At 40.5% G+C, this 17500-nt stretch overlaps 1 protein-coding gene across 1 annotated transcript in view; it reads right to left on the bottom strand.

The window, feature by feature from the left end:
• LOC107748029 (butyrophilin-like protein 2) overlaps positions 1-17500 on the bottom strand; it is a 49646-nt gene that overhangs the window by 24851 nt on the left and 7295 nt on the right. Inside the window, exons 3-6 of the mRNA XM_016562677.1 lie at positions 14821-15114; positions 14336-14428; positions 14226-14246; positions 1557-1632 (exon numbers count right to left, since the gene is read on the bottom strand). Coding sequence (XP_016418163.1) covers positions 1557-1632; positions 14226-14246; positions 14336-14428; positions 14821-15114 — 484 coding nt within the window. The remainder of the gene's footprint in view (positions 1-1556; positions 1633-14225; positions 14247-14335; positions 14429-14820; positions 15115-17500) is intronic.

Genomic DNA, 17500 nt, shown 5'->3' with positions numbered 1-17500 from the left:
ATCGTGACGTAGGTATGTGGGGGCGTGTTAGAACGAGCCGTTTTAGGTAGGTGTGGCTGACTCTTAACTTTTATAAAGAATATCTCTTTGGATTTGAGACTTTAGTCTTTGCAACTTCACAGATCTTCTTTATGTACCAAGAGCTTGTAACACTCCAAAGAGAAAGGAACAATTTAAATCGCATCATATGACCCCTTTAATGCAAAGTTTAACCATCACAGAGTGAAAGTTTATCATTTGTACGTGTTTTATCTTGCCAGTTTATACATTCAAGCAAGTTTACACACAGTGAAAACTGTGTTCACTGAAACACAAGATTCTCTTTATGCTGATAAAATGATAATAAATTGAAAAAATACTAAATGGACGCATTTCAGATCTCTGGATGTCATTGTCTGAAATAAACGGGTTCATAAATATATTTGGCCATAATTGTTCTTGTTGTAAAAATGTTAACGTGTGTGTAGAGAGTGTATTTCAACTCACAACTACAATATTCCACTCAGACTCAACTAACCTTTTCTATTTTTTCTTCCGCTACAATACATGTATAGATGTTTGTTTAACAATTAGTGAGTCACTTCAGTTCTTATAAACGTATAGCACAGAGCAAACAATGTCTTCAGATACCTTCTTTTGTCAGTTTCTCCATGTCCTCCTCACAAACTAAAATGAGAGAAAATATCAATGAAAGGTTTGATTATTAATCTGCTTCAGAAATACTCCAGTCCAGACTCTATAATCCACATTAAATCATGACTGTGTTCAGATGATAAATGAAGTTCATGTTACTTACTTTCTTTAGCTGGTTTCTTCCCTGCAGAACAGATCAAAAATATCAACACATGAGATATGCATGAAACAAAAACCCTTAGCATTCCTGTAAAATTGGCCTAAAACACGATGTGTACGTGGGCGGTACTGTGGAACGCTAAAAGGTTAAAATATTTTGACCAGATTGTACCTGTTAGTTTGTCTCTGTATTTGTAGAGGATCAGCCCAACCAAACCCAGAAGAGCACAGATGAGAACGGAGAAGAAAAGAGCCTTCCATGGACCTGATGAATCTGAGAAACAAAATCCAGATTATTTTAAACTCAACTCTGAAGCAAAATATAGGAATTAATTAAAAACCAAAAACAATGAAAATATTAATTATTAATAATAATTAAGCTAAAAAAAAACAAAACAATGAAAGTCATGAAATGCCATTTGCATTAGTTCTCATGTTCATATACGTTCACACCAGGTTTGGCTTCATGATGTTTTTGACTCACCCGTGATTTTGAGGTCTACTACTTTGCTGTCATATTTTCTGTCTCCACTCACTTCACAGTGAAATGAATCTTCATCCTGAAATGTGAGTTTCTCCAGCCGGAGAGAGACGTCTCCATCCTTCAGTCCACCAGACTGATCTGACCGCAGAGCCAAAGAGCTTCGGTTCCTGAAACATTCCTGGACCTCTTGGATCTTCCCATCGCGATAGAAGACAATGGGGTTGTTGAACTGATCACGACGGTACCGATCTCCAGAGCTTCAGCGTTCTCAGGAGGAGAGATCCAGCAGGGAAGAATCACTGTGGATCCCACATGAGCCACTATAGGATCACCAGGAACCACTACAGTGAACGACACTGAGAGACAGACACACACACACTCAGTGAAATATACAGTATTTAAAGGCAGGGTAGGTGATTTGGTTCAAAACATTTTTTGTTATGCTGGTTGAAAGTCTCTTCACATCCAATCCATAGCAATCACTAAGTTAAGTGGTCTAAATTTATTTATATGTATTTATATCGTCTGTGGAAGGCGTAGGACCATAAAATGTTCGTCCAATCAAGATGTTCGGTCCGAACATTACGATAGGCTGTCCTGCCTGCCTGTCAAAATATGTGTATTTGCATACATCGTTCCAGTGAGAATGAAAGGTGCCGTTATTGTTATATTATTGTTATGGGGCGAACGAGACGTGAGATGTGCGGATCCATTTGCAAAGCTTTATTTTAAAGACGTGATCAAAACAGGTAAAGGTCAGACAATGGCAAACAGGTATATTGAGGACAAGACACAAGAGTAGTCCAGTGAACGGGCGTGGTCGATCTCCGGTGAACAATGTCCAAACAGGGTAATCCAAAGGGTTAATCCGAAACACAGGCTATGGTCCAGGTGAGGAGTAAACAGTATCTGAACATGGCGAGACGAGAGGGGTAATCCAAGACTGCCGATATCGAACAGGGCAGGCAGAGAACAGGCGAAACTAGAGAACAGGCTAGAGTCCAAACACGGGAAAACAGGTAAGGCAAGACTATGACTAGATTAAGCAAACTGGAGCAGGCTCCGTAAAGTAGCTATCAACTAGGGTAGCGATATGTGCTTACAATACTTGGCGATGAGAAGGATCTGAGAGGGTGTTATATAGTGTGTGCCATTGGTTGCAGGTGAGAGAGTGTAATCAGTGAAGTGGAGCATGGGAAATGTAGTCCGTGGTGATGTGTAACAGTCTGTTTAGTGAGAGAGTCAATATAATGGATGAGCGACCTCTGGTGGCAATCAGACGGAAGTCCACGGACCGGATTCATGACAATTATGTGCTTTGTACTGTGAAGTTTTCTCACTGGTGAATGAGACTTGAGGTAAACTGACAGCATTGCATTCAACCCTCCACCTACGCCGTCTTTCATCGTCTGCTTGTGCGTGTTCATGTGTTTGGGAGGAGGCGTGGCTTTGGAGAGTGATTATGCAGGGAGGGTGGGATCTTATGCTTTCAAAGCTAGCTTGCTATTGCTAGCCTTTCTAAACTCGCCTACCCTGCCTTTAATTTATGCATTTATTCCGGGTTGCATTTACCGTTGTTTGGTGAATTTTCATGGCTGAAATTCAGTCATTTTAAAATAAATCCACGCATTTGGGAATTTCGTGTGAGGGCGTAAAATTGCCGCTCAGAATTTGTGGATTTGCCACACTGACAAACAGAAAACTGATTGGTTTACTTTCGGCAAGTTCATACGACAGGATTTTAAGCCCGATTTGCAAGTTAACGAGCTCGTCGACAGGTCGGGCTGTGATCGGGGGAAAATCGGCAGATGATCAGCGCTCTGCAATCTTTATGTGTGAACTACTCAACGACGCATCAAAGAGGCTTGGCATTGCTTCGCTGACGCCAAACAAATATCTAGCATGCTAAATATCTGGACCGGTCGGCCAACTCGACATCACGTGGTGTCAGGTGTCATGACGAGCTACAGCCAATGAGAGCAAGGCATGGGTTGAGGTCAGAAGAAGAAAAACAGCAGCAATATGGCTTTAAGGAAAGTGTGGACACAAGAAATGGAGCAATTTTTTTCAGAACAGATCATCACGTAAACAGCTTGCAGCACTAATTTCTTCCTGACATCCATTTTCAAATGAACAACTCCTGTTTCGCGTCATTCCCGTTACACTTCTCGCATGTGGTTTCATGACAAAACGTGTTTTGGGGACCATGTGGAGTCGATGGGTGACAAGAGTTAGGCTCGTTTGAGATGAGCCTCACCTGAACTGTAGGCGAGAGTAGGCGGCTGCAGTGAGGGCAGGGAGTGAAATAAATGCAGTCAAGACGGACAGATCTGACCTCTCGAAGTGGAGCAGATACCTATGAGATCAAAGGTGGATATCGCGTTATTCACACTCATGCGCTGTGTTGCTGATATAATTTCAGTTCTGTTGCTTTTATATGAAAACAAATATGATGAGCAAGAAAGTCACTCAAAATATGTGCTATTTAATTCCATTCGAAAGATGTATTTATCATCCATTTTTTACTTTAAAGGCACAATATGTAAGTTTTCGCCGCTAGAGGTCGCATTTTCAAAACAATAACAAAGGCGAAGCTTGATGACGCTATGAAGGAGAGTGGAATGCTGGGAGATTTAATTCACCATCCAGAGATGTCCGAATCATGTTCACGGGTGTAATTAATTGATTTTCTTATTACCTGTACCTTCCAAAGTTATTCAAACAGCGATTAAATTATACAGAGAAAGCGAGCAAAGAACATTTACATTGTCAAGTAACAGTGTCACTGACTTAAGTCAAGCGTGAGTTTAAGCATCTCAAAAAACTCCCTTATAATCAGTAAAGCGGTGGAGTGTGTGGTTATGAACGAATGAATGAAATGCATTTGTCCGTGTTTCACTCTGTCTTGAATCGCGCTCGCGGAAAGCGCTTGAGAAACAGTGTCTCTTCTGTGGCTCGGTATGCTTTCAATTCGTTTTTTTAGTCTCGAGCAAGACTGTACCACATTCACGTTACATGATTTGTCTGATTTTTACGTAGAAAGATGCTGCTTTAAGGGTCATCTGCAAATTTACCTCACAGTAAAAAACAAAGTCCAATAATTAATAAAAATCAATGTTTACAGTAAATGCCTAGCGGGCAAACTGACTAAATATATATTGCCAATAACTCGCTTAAGACAATACTTTCCCTAAATATGTACACAATTTTTTTTTTTAAAGAAAACAATTACAGTAATTCGCCAAAATGGGTTTTTCGTGTTCTAAATGTTGCAGTATGTTCCTAGTGACCAGACTGACTTACTACAGTTGAAACGTTGATAATATCTTTCTTACTGTACATACAGTATATAATTATTCTTAAGAAATTACTGTAATTCACCTAAAGTTTTTTGTTTGTTTATTTTAATGTTCCAAAGGTTGTAGTACGTTCCTAGTGACTAGACTGATTTACTATAGGTGAAATTTTGCTAATATCTTCCTTACTGTACATACAGTAGATCAATATTTTATACTACAACCTTTGGAAAATGAAAAAACCCTTTTGTGGACTTACAGTTGTGTTTTTTTTTTTTTTTTATAATTGTGACCGGTACATACAGTAAGGGAGATATTGGCAAAATTTCACATGAAGTAAGTCAGTCTTGTAACTAGCAACATACTCCAACCTTTGGAACATGAAAAAAAAACAAAAAACTTTTTTTTAAAGAAAATAATTGTGTACTGTACATATATATTCCGTGGCTCGGTACGCTTTCAACTCGTTTTTTTAGTCTCGAGCAAGACTGTACGACATTCACATTACATGATTTGTCAGATTTTTACGAGAAAGGGCGACAGCGCACCGCATTAAAAGAAATGATCATTCATGTTTTCATAACCGCTGGCCAAATTCAAAAACTAAACTAAAATTTAATCATCTTTGAGAGCAAGGGGGTCCCCTGGAGTTTCGGGGGCCCTACGCAGCTTGCGTATTTAGCGTATAGGGAGGATCGGCTCTTGAGTGCAGCGATCGTTCACGCACAGAGTCTATTTCTGCTGTGCTGCACACACTGAATTAAAGTGACAGCGCATTGTTCGCTGTAAAAATGGACATGGATTGACACGAAAATGTAGTAATTTCACAATAAATCGATATAATTAAAGTCTACTGTGTTTCACAGTCAACACGTGGCTTTTTGGTTAGGTTTAAAACAAGGAAACCCTTACGAAAATTAACCATGGTTTTACTACAGTAAAAGTGTAGTAACCATGTTTTTTTGGCGCATTGATTACCATTTGTATAACCACAGTTTTACTACAAATACCGTGGTTAAACTATGGTTAGTGTAGCAAAACCATGGTTATTTTGTGGTTACCATGGTTTAACTATAACCATGTTTTTTTGGTTTTATTTGTAGTAAAACCATGGTTCATTTCGCACTTTTAGATAAACAAGGCAACATAATAGATGCACTTGTGGAGGTAGAAAAACAAAGTTCTTTAAGACCCGCGGGATTGCTTGTAATAAAGATTTAAATGCAAAAGAACCCACATGAAAAAATAGTAATATAGTATACTATATATATATATATATATATATATATATGTGTGTGTGTGTGTGTGTGTGTGTATATATATATATATATATATACATACAATACAATACAATATATATATTGTATATATACAATATAGTATAAAATATAGTAATTTATAATAAATACTATAGTGTTTTTTAACCATACTATAGTAAAGTACCTGAATTAATTTGTTGTGGTAATTCTATAGTTGCTGTGGTAATATAACAACTATAGTACTATAAACAAAAAAGTACTTGAATTAATTTGTTGTGGTAATTCTATAGTTGCTGTGGTAATATAACAACTATAGTACTATAAACAAATTACTTTACCCAATAGTGTACTACGTTTATATTTTATATTATACTACAATACACTACAGTTTACTGTGTACTACAGTATTTATTACAGTTTATCAGTTCACTATAGTTAATACTACAGTATGCTGTAGCATTCATTAAAAAGTGTTGTAAATACTATAATATGCACAGTACAATACACTTTACTATAGTATGGTTTAAAAACACTACAGTATTACTATAGTATTTTAAGGCACGAGCGTCGACTGTTTCTGTCAGTGGTGAGTTTTAATTTAAAATGTGTGTGATAGCGAGAGGCAGTTTTAACATTAAGTGACATGACATCTGACGCACAGATGCCATTGGCACATGCCGTTATGCTCAGTGACACTTCCGGTGGCACTTCCGGTTTTCATGTGTCACAAATTTTAGTGAAATTTTTAGTGACACATGCCACTCTCCACTGACACATGCCAATGAAAATCGGACAGTTCAGCTGTGTCATTTGGACAGCCGGTTTTCAAGTGGTATGTGTCAGTAAAACTTGTGACATGTGCCGATGGACTTGTGTCACTGACATTGTCACGATCATGTCGCAGTATGTTGCCTCCAGTTGTGACTGGCAGACGAGTTTAGCAGCTGTAATTGTAACACAAAAATCCTAAATAAAAAGCAGAATTTAGTGATTTTTAAATAAATGTCCATTAAACGTATTTACAAGTTTATTATATGTTTTTCGAACATGACGTCAGTGTGTGGCACATCTGTATCTTCCACGACATTCTAATTTATTGAAATGCACCTGTATTAGTATGAGCATGCATTTCTTCTGGAGATGCCTGAATGTTTTGTCAAAGCATTTGACTTTCTGCAGACACGGTAATAAGTACAAACTTTGTTTAATATAGCATAGACTTACATGACGATTATTTTATAATTACAAATGATACAGCTGAACTGTCAAATCTATGCAAAAATGGAAAAAATGCGTATTTACGTATTTGAATGCATTGCACAAAACTGAAGAATGAACCTTTGTTGATCTCATCTGGGCTGCATGGAATAGTTAAGCATAAAACTGGATTAAATCCAAGCATGTTCTTACCTGAAGTCTCTATGAGGAGATTCACCACGACAATAATCGACAGCATTCCTGTGAAAATACAGACAGACTCCAATAAAACAAACTCTGAGGCAGATTCTTCCAGAATAAATCACATGAGAGACATAATCGATGTTCAGTGAGGAAACAAACTCACTCCTCCGTTAAATCACAGAAATCTGAATTTGAGCTTTAGACGTGCTCAACACAATAATAGCGTCAAATAAACAAAAATCAGTCAGAATCAAACGTGCTCCTGATTTTCCTGTTTTACTTTCATTCTCTAAAAATAACACCAGTCTGATGTTGCCTCAATAAGTCAGATAATGAATAATAATTCGCTGTAATTGTGATAGATGTGGTTTTGTGTAATGATATTTGCGGTCTGAAAATACGTTCCCTGTAGTTCCCTGTAGTTATATGAGGCGACTGGATCAGATCCACACAGATCAGAGCTCTCCTTTTCTGTAGGGTGAAGTATAAAGATGAGGCGATACAGGCGTAATCATCTCTTTTCATTTATTAGGAGCGGTTTAACATAATGTATAGCCTAACTCTGTGCTGCATCTCTGTCAACTCATTCAAGTGTTTGTTTGTGAGTGTCATAGTAGTCTATGTTATTCCGTATAACTCTACTGTGTCACATTTATGTTGATCTCAACACTCTGATTGTCTCTTATTAACACATGCTGAATGGCACATAGAGAGCGCCACCTACAGACAGGTCAGGAAACTAAGGTAACTAAGAAATCTCCCAATAATAACCAGCTGTGTTCACTTACATTCGTACTCTTCAGTTCTAATATTAGAACCGGCCGTCCACATGGCAGCGTCCACCGACGTGACCAAGAAGAAGAAAAGCAAGAAATCAAGCGAGGACGCTTGGACAAGGTGTACACTAACCTGCTGAACAGCATCGTTGGACAGGTATCTCACACTCCGTCACTTCTGCTCTTGTGTTTGCAGTCTGTATTGAGATGGTCTCTTGTGTCAAGCTGATCAACTTCTGTTCAGCACACAAAGTTCACATGACCTGTGTGCTTTATTCTGAATATTCTGAAGTCATATATGATAGACTTCAGAAATCAGAGCACTTAGAATAAAGCACACAAGTCATGTGAACTACTGTTATATATCACATTAAATCATATTAAACAGTCATATTATATCATGTAAACAGTCTCACTCCCTCTTATGGAAAAGAGCTGTCTGGACATTCTGATGAACGTCTCCTTCTGCACTTTTTACCATTTAATTTACAAGAAATAATTTCTCTTGCATTTGTCTCCATGTGTTTTTCTCTTGTTTTATTTACTTTGAGCGTCTTGTTTTGTGGAATCTGCTCTTCAGATCATTGTGTCTTTTATTAAATCAGCACAGAATCATCAATCAATGTGCAATATTTTGGGAATAAAAATCTAGCTGTGTTTGTTTTATCCCGTCAGACTGCAGCATCTGCATTTACATTCTGTCACGGATCCAGCCATTCCACTAGTGTCAGACCCTACAGCCCCACCTTCCCGTTCCAGCTCACCGGAGTATTGATTCCTTGCACCTGTCTCTGCCCAATTAAGAGATGCTTATAAACCCACACTCACAGACACCTAACCGTCTGGTCTCGTCTATCGCTAATAGTGTAAGACTTACCCGACTCCTGGTTTCCTGTTATCCGATCGTCTTCGTCAGTCGCTGGTCATCTGCCCTCGATTCCTATCCTCCCTGAAGCACACACGGACTCGAGAATTTGAGATAAGTCTCTCTAATACTGGGCATTCACATCATATGAACTTACCTGTGTTTTCCCTGAGTGTTTCCCTTGAATAAAGTCCGGTAAACCCTCATCCTGTTTCCCGTGCTTCAGTGGTGTGTGACACATTCATTTAGCAGAGGCTTTTATTTAAAAGTGACTTACAAAGGAGGAACATTAAAGGGAATTTGTCATTAGAACCAACACAATTCCAAATACACAATGCCAAGTTTGAGTTATCGATTAGTACACAGATTCAGGTAGAAAATATAAAGTGCTTGAGAAGAGATCTCAGCAGAAATGTGTATACAGTATTATGCCGTTAACGGTTGCATTGCATTACAGTAATTAACTGCAAACACTTCTGCCAATTATTCACTGTAATTCTTGATTTACAGTATATAACTGTCAGCATTGTTGCCAGTTAGTTACCATAATGCCTCCGTTACAGTAATTAACAGCCAAACACTGTTCCCAGTATTTTACTGTAAAAAAAAATCCTGGTAAGGTCTAACAGAGTAAAGATGAGGACATTAAATATTATTTGACAAGTGTTTTAAAATCTTCCCTGTTTATTATCTTAAATCCATGACAGTGTTCAAAAGAATTGTTCTAGCAACAGGACAAACACTTCAACGTTATTACTATTAACAGTGAAGTCATTTACAGTAAATACAGCCAATAACTGAGGTACAGGATGACAGCAGTTGCATCAGAATCAAGTATTCCAGAGAGCCGTGTTATAATTAACGTTAACAAATCAAACCTTATTGTAAAAGTGTTGCCATTATAATTTTATTAATTTAATGTCTGCCTATAATCTGCAGTGTTATGAGCGAAACTATATGATTTTTATTTGTTTGTGTCCATGATTCATTGTTTTATGGCTGATGGTGTTGGTTCATGTTTTTTGCTGCAGTTTTGTCTTGTGTTGCTGTGAGACTGTATTTGTCTAATCAACTGCCCTTCTTAAACAAATGTGTATCTTAAAACAGATTTATTTTAAGTCAACCTTTATTTATTACAGTGTGTACGTTGATGTAGTCCAGGAGGATTCAAATGTGCAGCGCTTGTGACATTGTAAGATTGGATGAAGTTGTCATAAATTGACTTTTGGTTGAATTGATGATGCTGTGTTGAAGTTGTATGTTTTATAAGTACACATTACTAGGAAACAAACCCATGAGCCTGATGTTCCCAGCACCATACTACATCTTAATAGATTTCTGTAGTTTGTAGGTGTAAGATGTTATTTTATTGTATATACATCCTTCTGTTTAAACTGCATTAGTCAGTCAGGCTTTCTGAGCTGTTATTAAAGGCTGTCTGGACTCTACAGCTGATTCTACAGTTTTTGGATTATCACTGGACTTTACAGCTAATTTTACAGCTGATTCTACAGGTTTTGGACGATCCAGGATTCTAAGTGGACTCGGATCACCTGCACCAGGATTGAAGAGAGGAACGACTGATCCAGAGAATCTGCTGCTGATGGTCAGGAGATGTTTACTCTCTTTGACGTTGTAAAATGACAGCAGACCCTCATCATAATCTAACAGAACTCCCAGTCGTTCAGGTCTCGGTGTCAGAGAGAGTTTAACTGGTGGTTCAGTGTTGGTGTGAAAGCCATGAGGACCGTCTGAACACAAGAACCAGAAACCCCTTGATGGAGTTAAAGCAGATCTGTTATTTGAACAAAAATGTCCATGTTTCACCACACCAATTATCCAATAGTTTTTGGGAGGATTAGGTGGATGTACCAGCTCTACCTCCCAATAGTGACGACCAGAGGTGAATCTTTGGGCTCCAGATGCACATAATTGATATGGAAATCCCTCTCCAGTGTGCTTATATTCTGGACGATCCCTCACCATTTTACAGTCCTTAGAAACAATCAGACCTGATTGTAAATCCTCACGGTCAATAGTGATCTCAACTGTGAGGAATAAATACATGAGCAACAGTTATTAATCCTCTTAAACTTAAAAAAATGAGGGATTTTTAAACATAAAAATGAGATATTTCCACACCTGCATGTTTCCTCAGTTCCTCTATATTGATGTCTTCCACAACTAAAATTAAAAACAATTTGAGATTTTAGAGAAAGAAAACTACAGCTGTAATTGAGGACATCTACAAATAACATCAATATATTAAAGAAATAATTAGTTTTACAAACTTTTATGCATTGTTAATTCCCCATATTTGATTATGTTCACATTAGATCTGGTATACTGTTAAAAGACACTGCAATAGTTTGTAAAAAACAATACAGTGGAGCCCGAAAATCTGAGACCTTGAAAATCTGGGATATGAAATTCTAAACTTGGAAATCTTACAAAAAATAAATACTGTGACATAAAATGAACTCTACGTACAGACAGACAGATTTTCTTGCTTCCACTGGAACACAAGATGCTCTTTTTGTTGATAAAATAATTTATGAAAGATGATATTAAATTATAAAAATGCAAAACAGAAGCATTTTGACTATAATTGTTCTTGCTATGAAACCAAAAATAACTGTCATCTTGTTTTACTGTGACTTACTGTGAGCTGAGGTTGGACTCAGTGGATTTTATAGACTTATTTTCTGACATACCGATTATTCCGTCATCATCTAAACTGTATGCCTGTCCTGTTACATCTGTCTGCCCTGAATCGTCTGTTTGTCCCGTCACGACCATGGAGGTCTGTAATGAACTGTTTATCTGCCCTGAGCTGTCTGCCTGCCCTGACACGACCATGGAGGTCGTTCCCCTATCCGCTGCGCTCCCTGTGTTAGGAGTCGCACCATCTCTGAACCTCCAGACTGTCATGAACTCCCACCTCCTCTCAAGAGTCATCTGCTATGTTCTGCACCACTGCCGTTGCATTCTGCCAGCCCCTCAGCTCACTCTCAGCCCACCATCATTGATGTGGGTTCGCCATGGGTCTGCCAGTCTCCATCGGCGTTGTGGTTGGAGGATCCTTTGTCTCCGCCTCGGCCCGTCGATCCAGCGGCTCCACCATGGCTCCTAGCTCCCTCACCTCCACCGTGGCCTGTCAGTCCACCAGCTCCACCTCCTCCCTTCGTCCCTCCAGCTCCACCTTGGTCCTCTGTCGCTCTGGCTCCACTGCGGCCTTCCAGATCCTCGTCTACGCCTCGGTTGCCTGAGCCATCTGCTCCACCTAGGCCCTCCGGAACCTCTGCGTCGCCCTGGCTCTATGGCTCTCCGCCTCCACCCTGGGCTTCTCTCCCACCTGCTCCGCCACTGTCAGCCGGCCCCCTGGAGTCATCAGCCCTTTCTCCACCATGGCTCCTCCCTCCATTGACTCCACCGTGGGCCGCATTCCTGGCTGCAGTCTGGGTCCCGCCTGGCTCCTCCTGCTCCAAGTCCCTCCTGTCTTCTTCCTGGCTCCTCCCTCCGTCACCGCCGCCCTGGTCATCTGCCTGCCTTTCTGCCTACCCTTCGCCCTCCCCTGTTACCATCCCAACTGCACTCCATTGTCCTCCTCCTAAGTCCCATTTGTCCCTCCATTGTTGTTTTGTTACGGCGCGAGGTCGCGCCTGGCCGGAGGGGGGAGTACTGTCTCCATATGGACCTTGTATCTGTTCTCCTGTTTTGTTTAGTGACCTAGTTTTCCTTAGTTTCCTTTATTAGTTCATTCTGTTACCCTGTGTCCTGTTAATTTAGTCATTAGTTCCTCTCTTGCTTTTGTATAAGTACTCCCCGTTTCTGTTCAGTCCTTGTCGGTTATTGTATTGTCTTTGTGTATGCTGCTTGTGTTTTGTATGGATCTTCTTCTTCTTGGATTCTTATTAAATTCTATATTGGAGTATCTTTGTCTTTGTGTGCCTTCCTTCCTCAAGAGCGTGACAACTTCAGCAGTTACAGTTCCTGTAAGTATAGCAAAGAACTAAACGTCTTCAAATACCTTTTTTCCTCAGTTTCTCCAGAATTCCCTCCTCACAATCTAAAACGAGAGAAAATTTCAAAGGAAAAGTTAATTATTATTCTGCTTCATAAATACTCCAGACTCTGTAAACCACAATAAATGTAACCCTTTCAGGCAGAATTTCATTTAGATGTTAACTATCAGTTGGGTTCTAATTTCTTAGGCTCAGGGTCAAAGGTCATTTCTGAAGTGGTTTCTCTAAGTAACCCCTGCACTCCAGCTCATTTGTGTTAAAGCACTGTGAGGTCATTCTGTCAATCCAGTAACTTGTTTCAGTTTTTGGTTTGTCTGATACAAGCATCACACTGCTCGTAATGTTCATCTGTTTAAAAATAATTTTTTTTTTTAATTAAAAATAGAAATAGAAATAGCATAAAAATAGGAATTTCTTTAGTTGTGTCAGACTTTCAAAACAATCAGATCAGATAATGGCAATGTTCTTGATTATCTTCTTTTAATAAGAAACAAAAAGCAATGGTTTGGTGTTACTCTTGTATGCAGCCTATTTAGTGGCTTTGGTGCAAAACCATCACATTTTACCTAAGAAAATTAAAACTGCTTATTATGGTATCATGGTATTTATTCAGTAGATTGTCACTCTGCAAAATGGAAGCATTTCGACTTTAAAATCTCAAGCAAAATGAGAGATTTTAGTTTTGTGGTTTCTTTTTGTTTTTTTGTTCTCAAGAAGCAAAGTGAGAGAGATGGACAGGATGGAATAAACAACAAGCTTTACAAATACTGTATATGAATATATAACTGAGATGATGTCATACCTGGTACTTTCTTCGGTTCTTCTGCATTTGTTCCTAAAATCAAAATCAAATAATGTAAGGTTTTAGAGAAAGAAAACTACAGCTGTAATTGTGAGCAACTAGTTATTAGTATGTACTGGAAATGCATTGCTTATATAACATTATGCTAATATTCTCATTACGTGAATACAAGATTTCTGCTACAACATGCACATGAGCATTTATTTGACGTTTAGTGGGTCACTTAAGCAGCTGCCGTTATAAAAAAATTGCAAAGATAAACTTCTTCAAATACCTTCTTTTGTCAGTCTCTCCATAGTTTCCTCCTCACAAACTGAAATGAGAGAATTTCATTTTGAGGGTTTAATTACCAATTTATTCACACAAATACTCCACTTGATTAACCACAATAAATTCTGATGTTAAGCTGATTCATTTAATCATTTAGCAGACGCTTTTATCCAAAGAGACTTACAAATGAGGAAAATATAAGCATTTTCATATGTATTTCTGAATGTGAAAATGATGCACATGTAGTTTACTTACTTTCTTTAGCTGGTTTCTTCCCTGAAAAAAAAAATCAACACTTAAGAATAAAATACCTGCATAAAAACCATCTGAAGATAAAATTTAAATTGTTTAAACTATGATTGTACCTGTTAGTTTCTCTCTGTATTTGTAGAGGATGAACACAACCGAACCCAGAAGAGCACAGATGAGAAAAGTGAGGAAAAGAGCCTTCCATGGACCTGAGAAACAGAAACCAGACGAATCTAAACACCTTCAAAAAAATACAAATCAATTACAGTAATAAAGTAGAAAAAAATTTATAGGATTTGGTTAGATTTTATTGATTGGATGGTTGGCAAGTAAGAGAGTAACAAGTAAGAGAGACTGATGACATCAAAGAAAATTGTTTCAGTGGTGGAGCGGAATAAAAAGGAACATGCATTCAAGAATGTATGCTAAATAAATTATATTTATAGATCAATTATATTTGCTTAAAATGTAACTTAAAGACGGAAAACCTGCAGTTAAGGTCACAGGGGGAAAAAACTAATGTAAACGATCACAGGTCTAGCATTCAAGCCAATTTGATCACTTTTGTTTGTGGTATCTACAAATATTCATGTTCTCTAACCTGAAGACACGATGCCCTGTATGTTCAGTCTTCCTTCTTTTAACTCTCCAGTTCTGAGAGAGACTGAACATGAGACCAGTTGAGCGTCTGAGAGAGAGACGGCCGTCCAGCTGTGGACAGAGAACAGCTCATCTGCTCCACGACTGTGAGACGATCCTCCAGGACGGAGAGACCTTCCATCATCTGACGTCCACGAGACGCTGGGCTCTGGATGCCAGCCGCTGGACCTGCAGCTGATGTTCACACGCCCATCATCTAGAGGCTTTGGAAACAGGACAGGAGCGGATCCTAAAGCTGACGAGAGGAGGAGAGACAGATGTTCAGATCTTCAGATACTCTCTACATACAGTAAGTATATTGTCTTACACACTAATTGTGTTCTGAATTCTGAATGTCTTTCCAGTGTCTTGAAACACTTCAACATGTACATTAGAGAGCTACATTGTATCGTCATGCCTGGAGCTGATCCGTGCTGGTCGCTGAGGAAATACATCAACTTTGCGCTGTGGATCGCCGGATCGGCTTTCACCGTGGACGAAGCAGAGTCCAGCCCGGGGTCGTCACATGTGGTTGCCGCAAGCCCGCCCGCCGCGCCGTTCTCAAGCCCACCGGCCACCGCTCACTCAACCCGGCCTCCGCTCACTCTAGCCGGCCGACGCTAACTCTAGCCCCCGGCCTCTGCTCACTCTAGCCCCCGGCCGCCGCTAATTCTAGCCCCCGGCCTCTGCTCACTCTAGCCCCCGGCCACCGCTAACTCTAGCCCCCGGCCTCTGCTCATCACCAAATACACAAAATAATGTTCTTTTTAGCATCATCATATGACCCCTTTAATTGGCCATCCATAAAACAAACAAAATGTCTCAGGTTACATATATAACCATGGTTCCCTGAGCGTGACCGTTGTCTGAAGCATACATCTAAAAACGACAATAACATTGACCGGCGACAGCCTATGACGCCATTACCCTGCGCGATCACAGTATAAAAGGTTGCGAGGATAACACGTCATCTGCTTCTTCTTCTGAAGCTTGTGTCCGAAGCATGGCAAGGAAACTAGAGGACGCAGTGTCTCGTTCCCTTCTCAGGGAACCGTGGTTACATACGTAACCTGAGATGTTCCCTTTTGAGGGAACTTCAAACTGCGTTCTCTAGGAGTCGCTATGGGGAACGGTATACCCACGGCACCATGCTGAGGGGAGTGCATGCCAGAAACCACAGCGAGCACTAAGTAACCAACTCTCTCTCAACTCAACTCTAAGTAACATAGCTATGGGAGTTGCCCCTAGGACGCCTTGATGGCTGTCAGTGACATTATCCCCTCCAGCCAAGGGCCTGAGCTGCATACCCTAAACAACTTACCTGATAGTGGCTGGGCTGGGAAGCCCAAGCCTAGGGCAGAGCTCAAAGGCTTGGACTCAGAAGAAAGAGATTCCTTTGAGGGGATACGGCCAGGTGTCTAAAACCCAGACCCTGGCCTGTCACCCAGGGGGGCTACTGCCGGCTCTCAATGAGCTCGCTCAAAGAACTGACTCGACAGATTTTTGGTAGCAACACCATGCTCAGAAATGTATCAGCAGAGATACATTAGTTGAGTGGAGCCCAAGGCGAGAACCGGGGCCTAAGCCAACTCAGAGAAAGGGAACGAGGCTAACAGCGCATAACCCTTACCATACAGGATTTTAGAAAGTGCACATTTACCACAATGTGGATTTTAGAAAGTGTACGTGTGCACTTACCATAGCATGGATTTAGAAACACCGTTGCTTAAAGGGTAACCGAGGCTGTATTAAGCCAGTCTAGGGGCCCTATGTGTGCATCTGCTCACAGACCACAAACGCTCAGACGGGAACGGCAGGCTCAAAGATAACTCTCTGAGGTGAGGGGAGCACTGCCTGGCTTGACCCAAATAGAGGCAGCTTATCAGGGAAGCAGCAAGTGGCCCAACTACCTGATGTCACTGCCACGGAGCTCAAGAGTGGAGGGTTCAACCTCTAGCGAGGAGAGAGAGGAACCCAGCTCGGCCGAAGCGATCAATAGCCCAGGGTAGAGGACATAACTCTAGAGTCGAGAGGAGGACTCACCCAGTCTGCCCAGGACCGGCGAGCTCAAAGGGACCCTCCCGCAGTGAGGGGAGCACAGCCATGTCCGGGGCAGATAGATCGCAAATGGGACATCAGAAATGGGATCCTGCTAGAAGGGGATCACACATTTCTCATGGAACAACAGGGTCCCAACATAAAGGCAACTGACCAAGGAGGCGACAGAGGGGCCTAACACTTAGTTCATTGCAAATGGGAAATTCTTCGGGAGCAGTGCTCTCGGCTTTCAAGCTGAGGCAGGCCCTTACAGCACATACTGGGAGCGACTCATAGCTAACCCTCACAGAGAGGGGAGCACTTCTCAGCTCGACCAGAAGGGGGCGCTAGATTAGAAGGGGTAACCCAGCAGGGCCCAATAAGAGACAGTCCACTGGAGCATCTCGATAGAGAGCGTGGGTCCCGTATAACCAGACCCGATAGAATCTGAAGAAATAGCGGGACCCAATAACCATTCATGCATATAGAGCTTACTGCTCCTCAGAGCAGAAGCACAAAAGAGGGGTTTCCACAGAAACACAAATCCCTCTTACCTCAGGGAATGCAGTGTACTCCAGCCCACTCCGCAGAGGGGTGATTACTGG

The sequence above is a fragment of the Sinocyclocheilus rhinocerous genome, unplaced genomic scaffold (genome assembly GCF_001515625.1).
Source record: "Sinocyclocheilus rhinocerous isolate Xijiao unplaced genomic scaffold, SAMN03320098_v1.1 scaffold3243, whole genome shotgun sequence".
In the NCBI taxonomy this organism is placed as follows: Eukaryota; Metazoa; Chordata; class Actinopteri; order Cypriniformes; family Cyprinidae; genus Sinocyclocheilus; species Sinocyclocheilus rhinocerous.
Note: the sequence above shows the minus strand (reverse complement) of the source record. Positions and strands in the feature narration are given on the sequence as shown.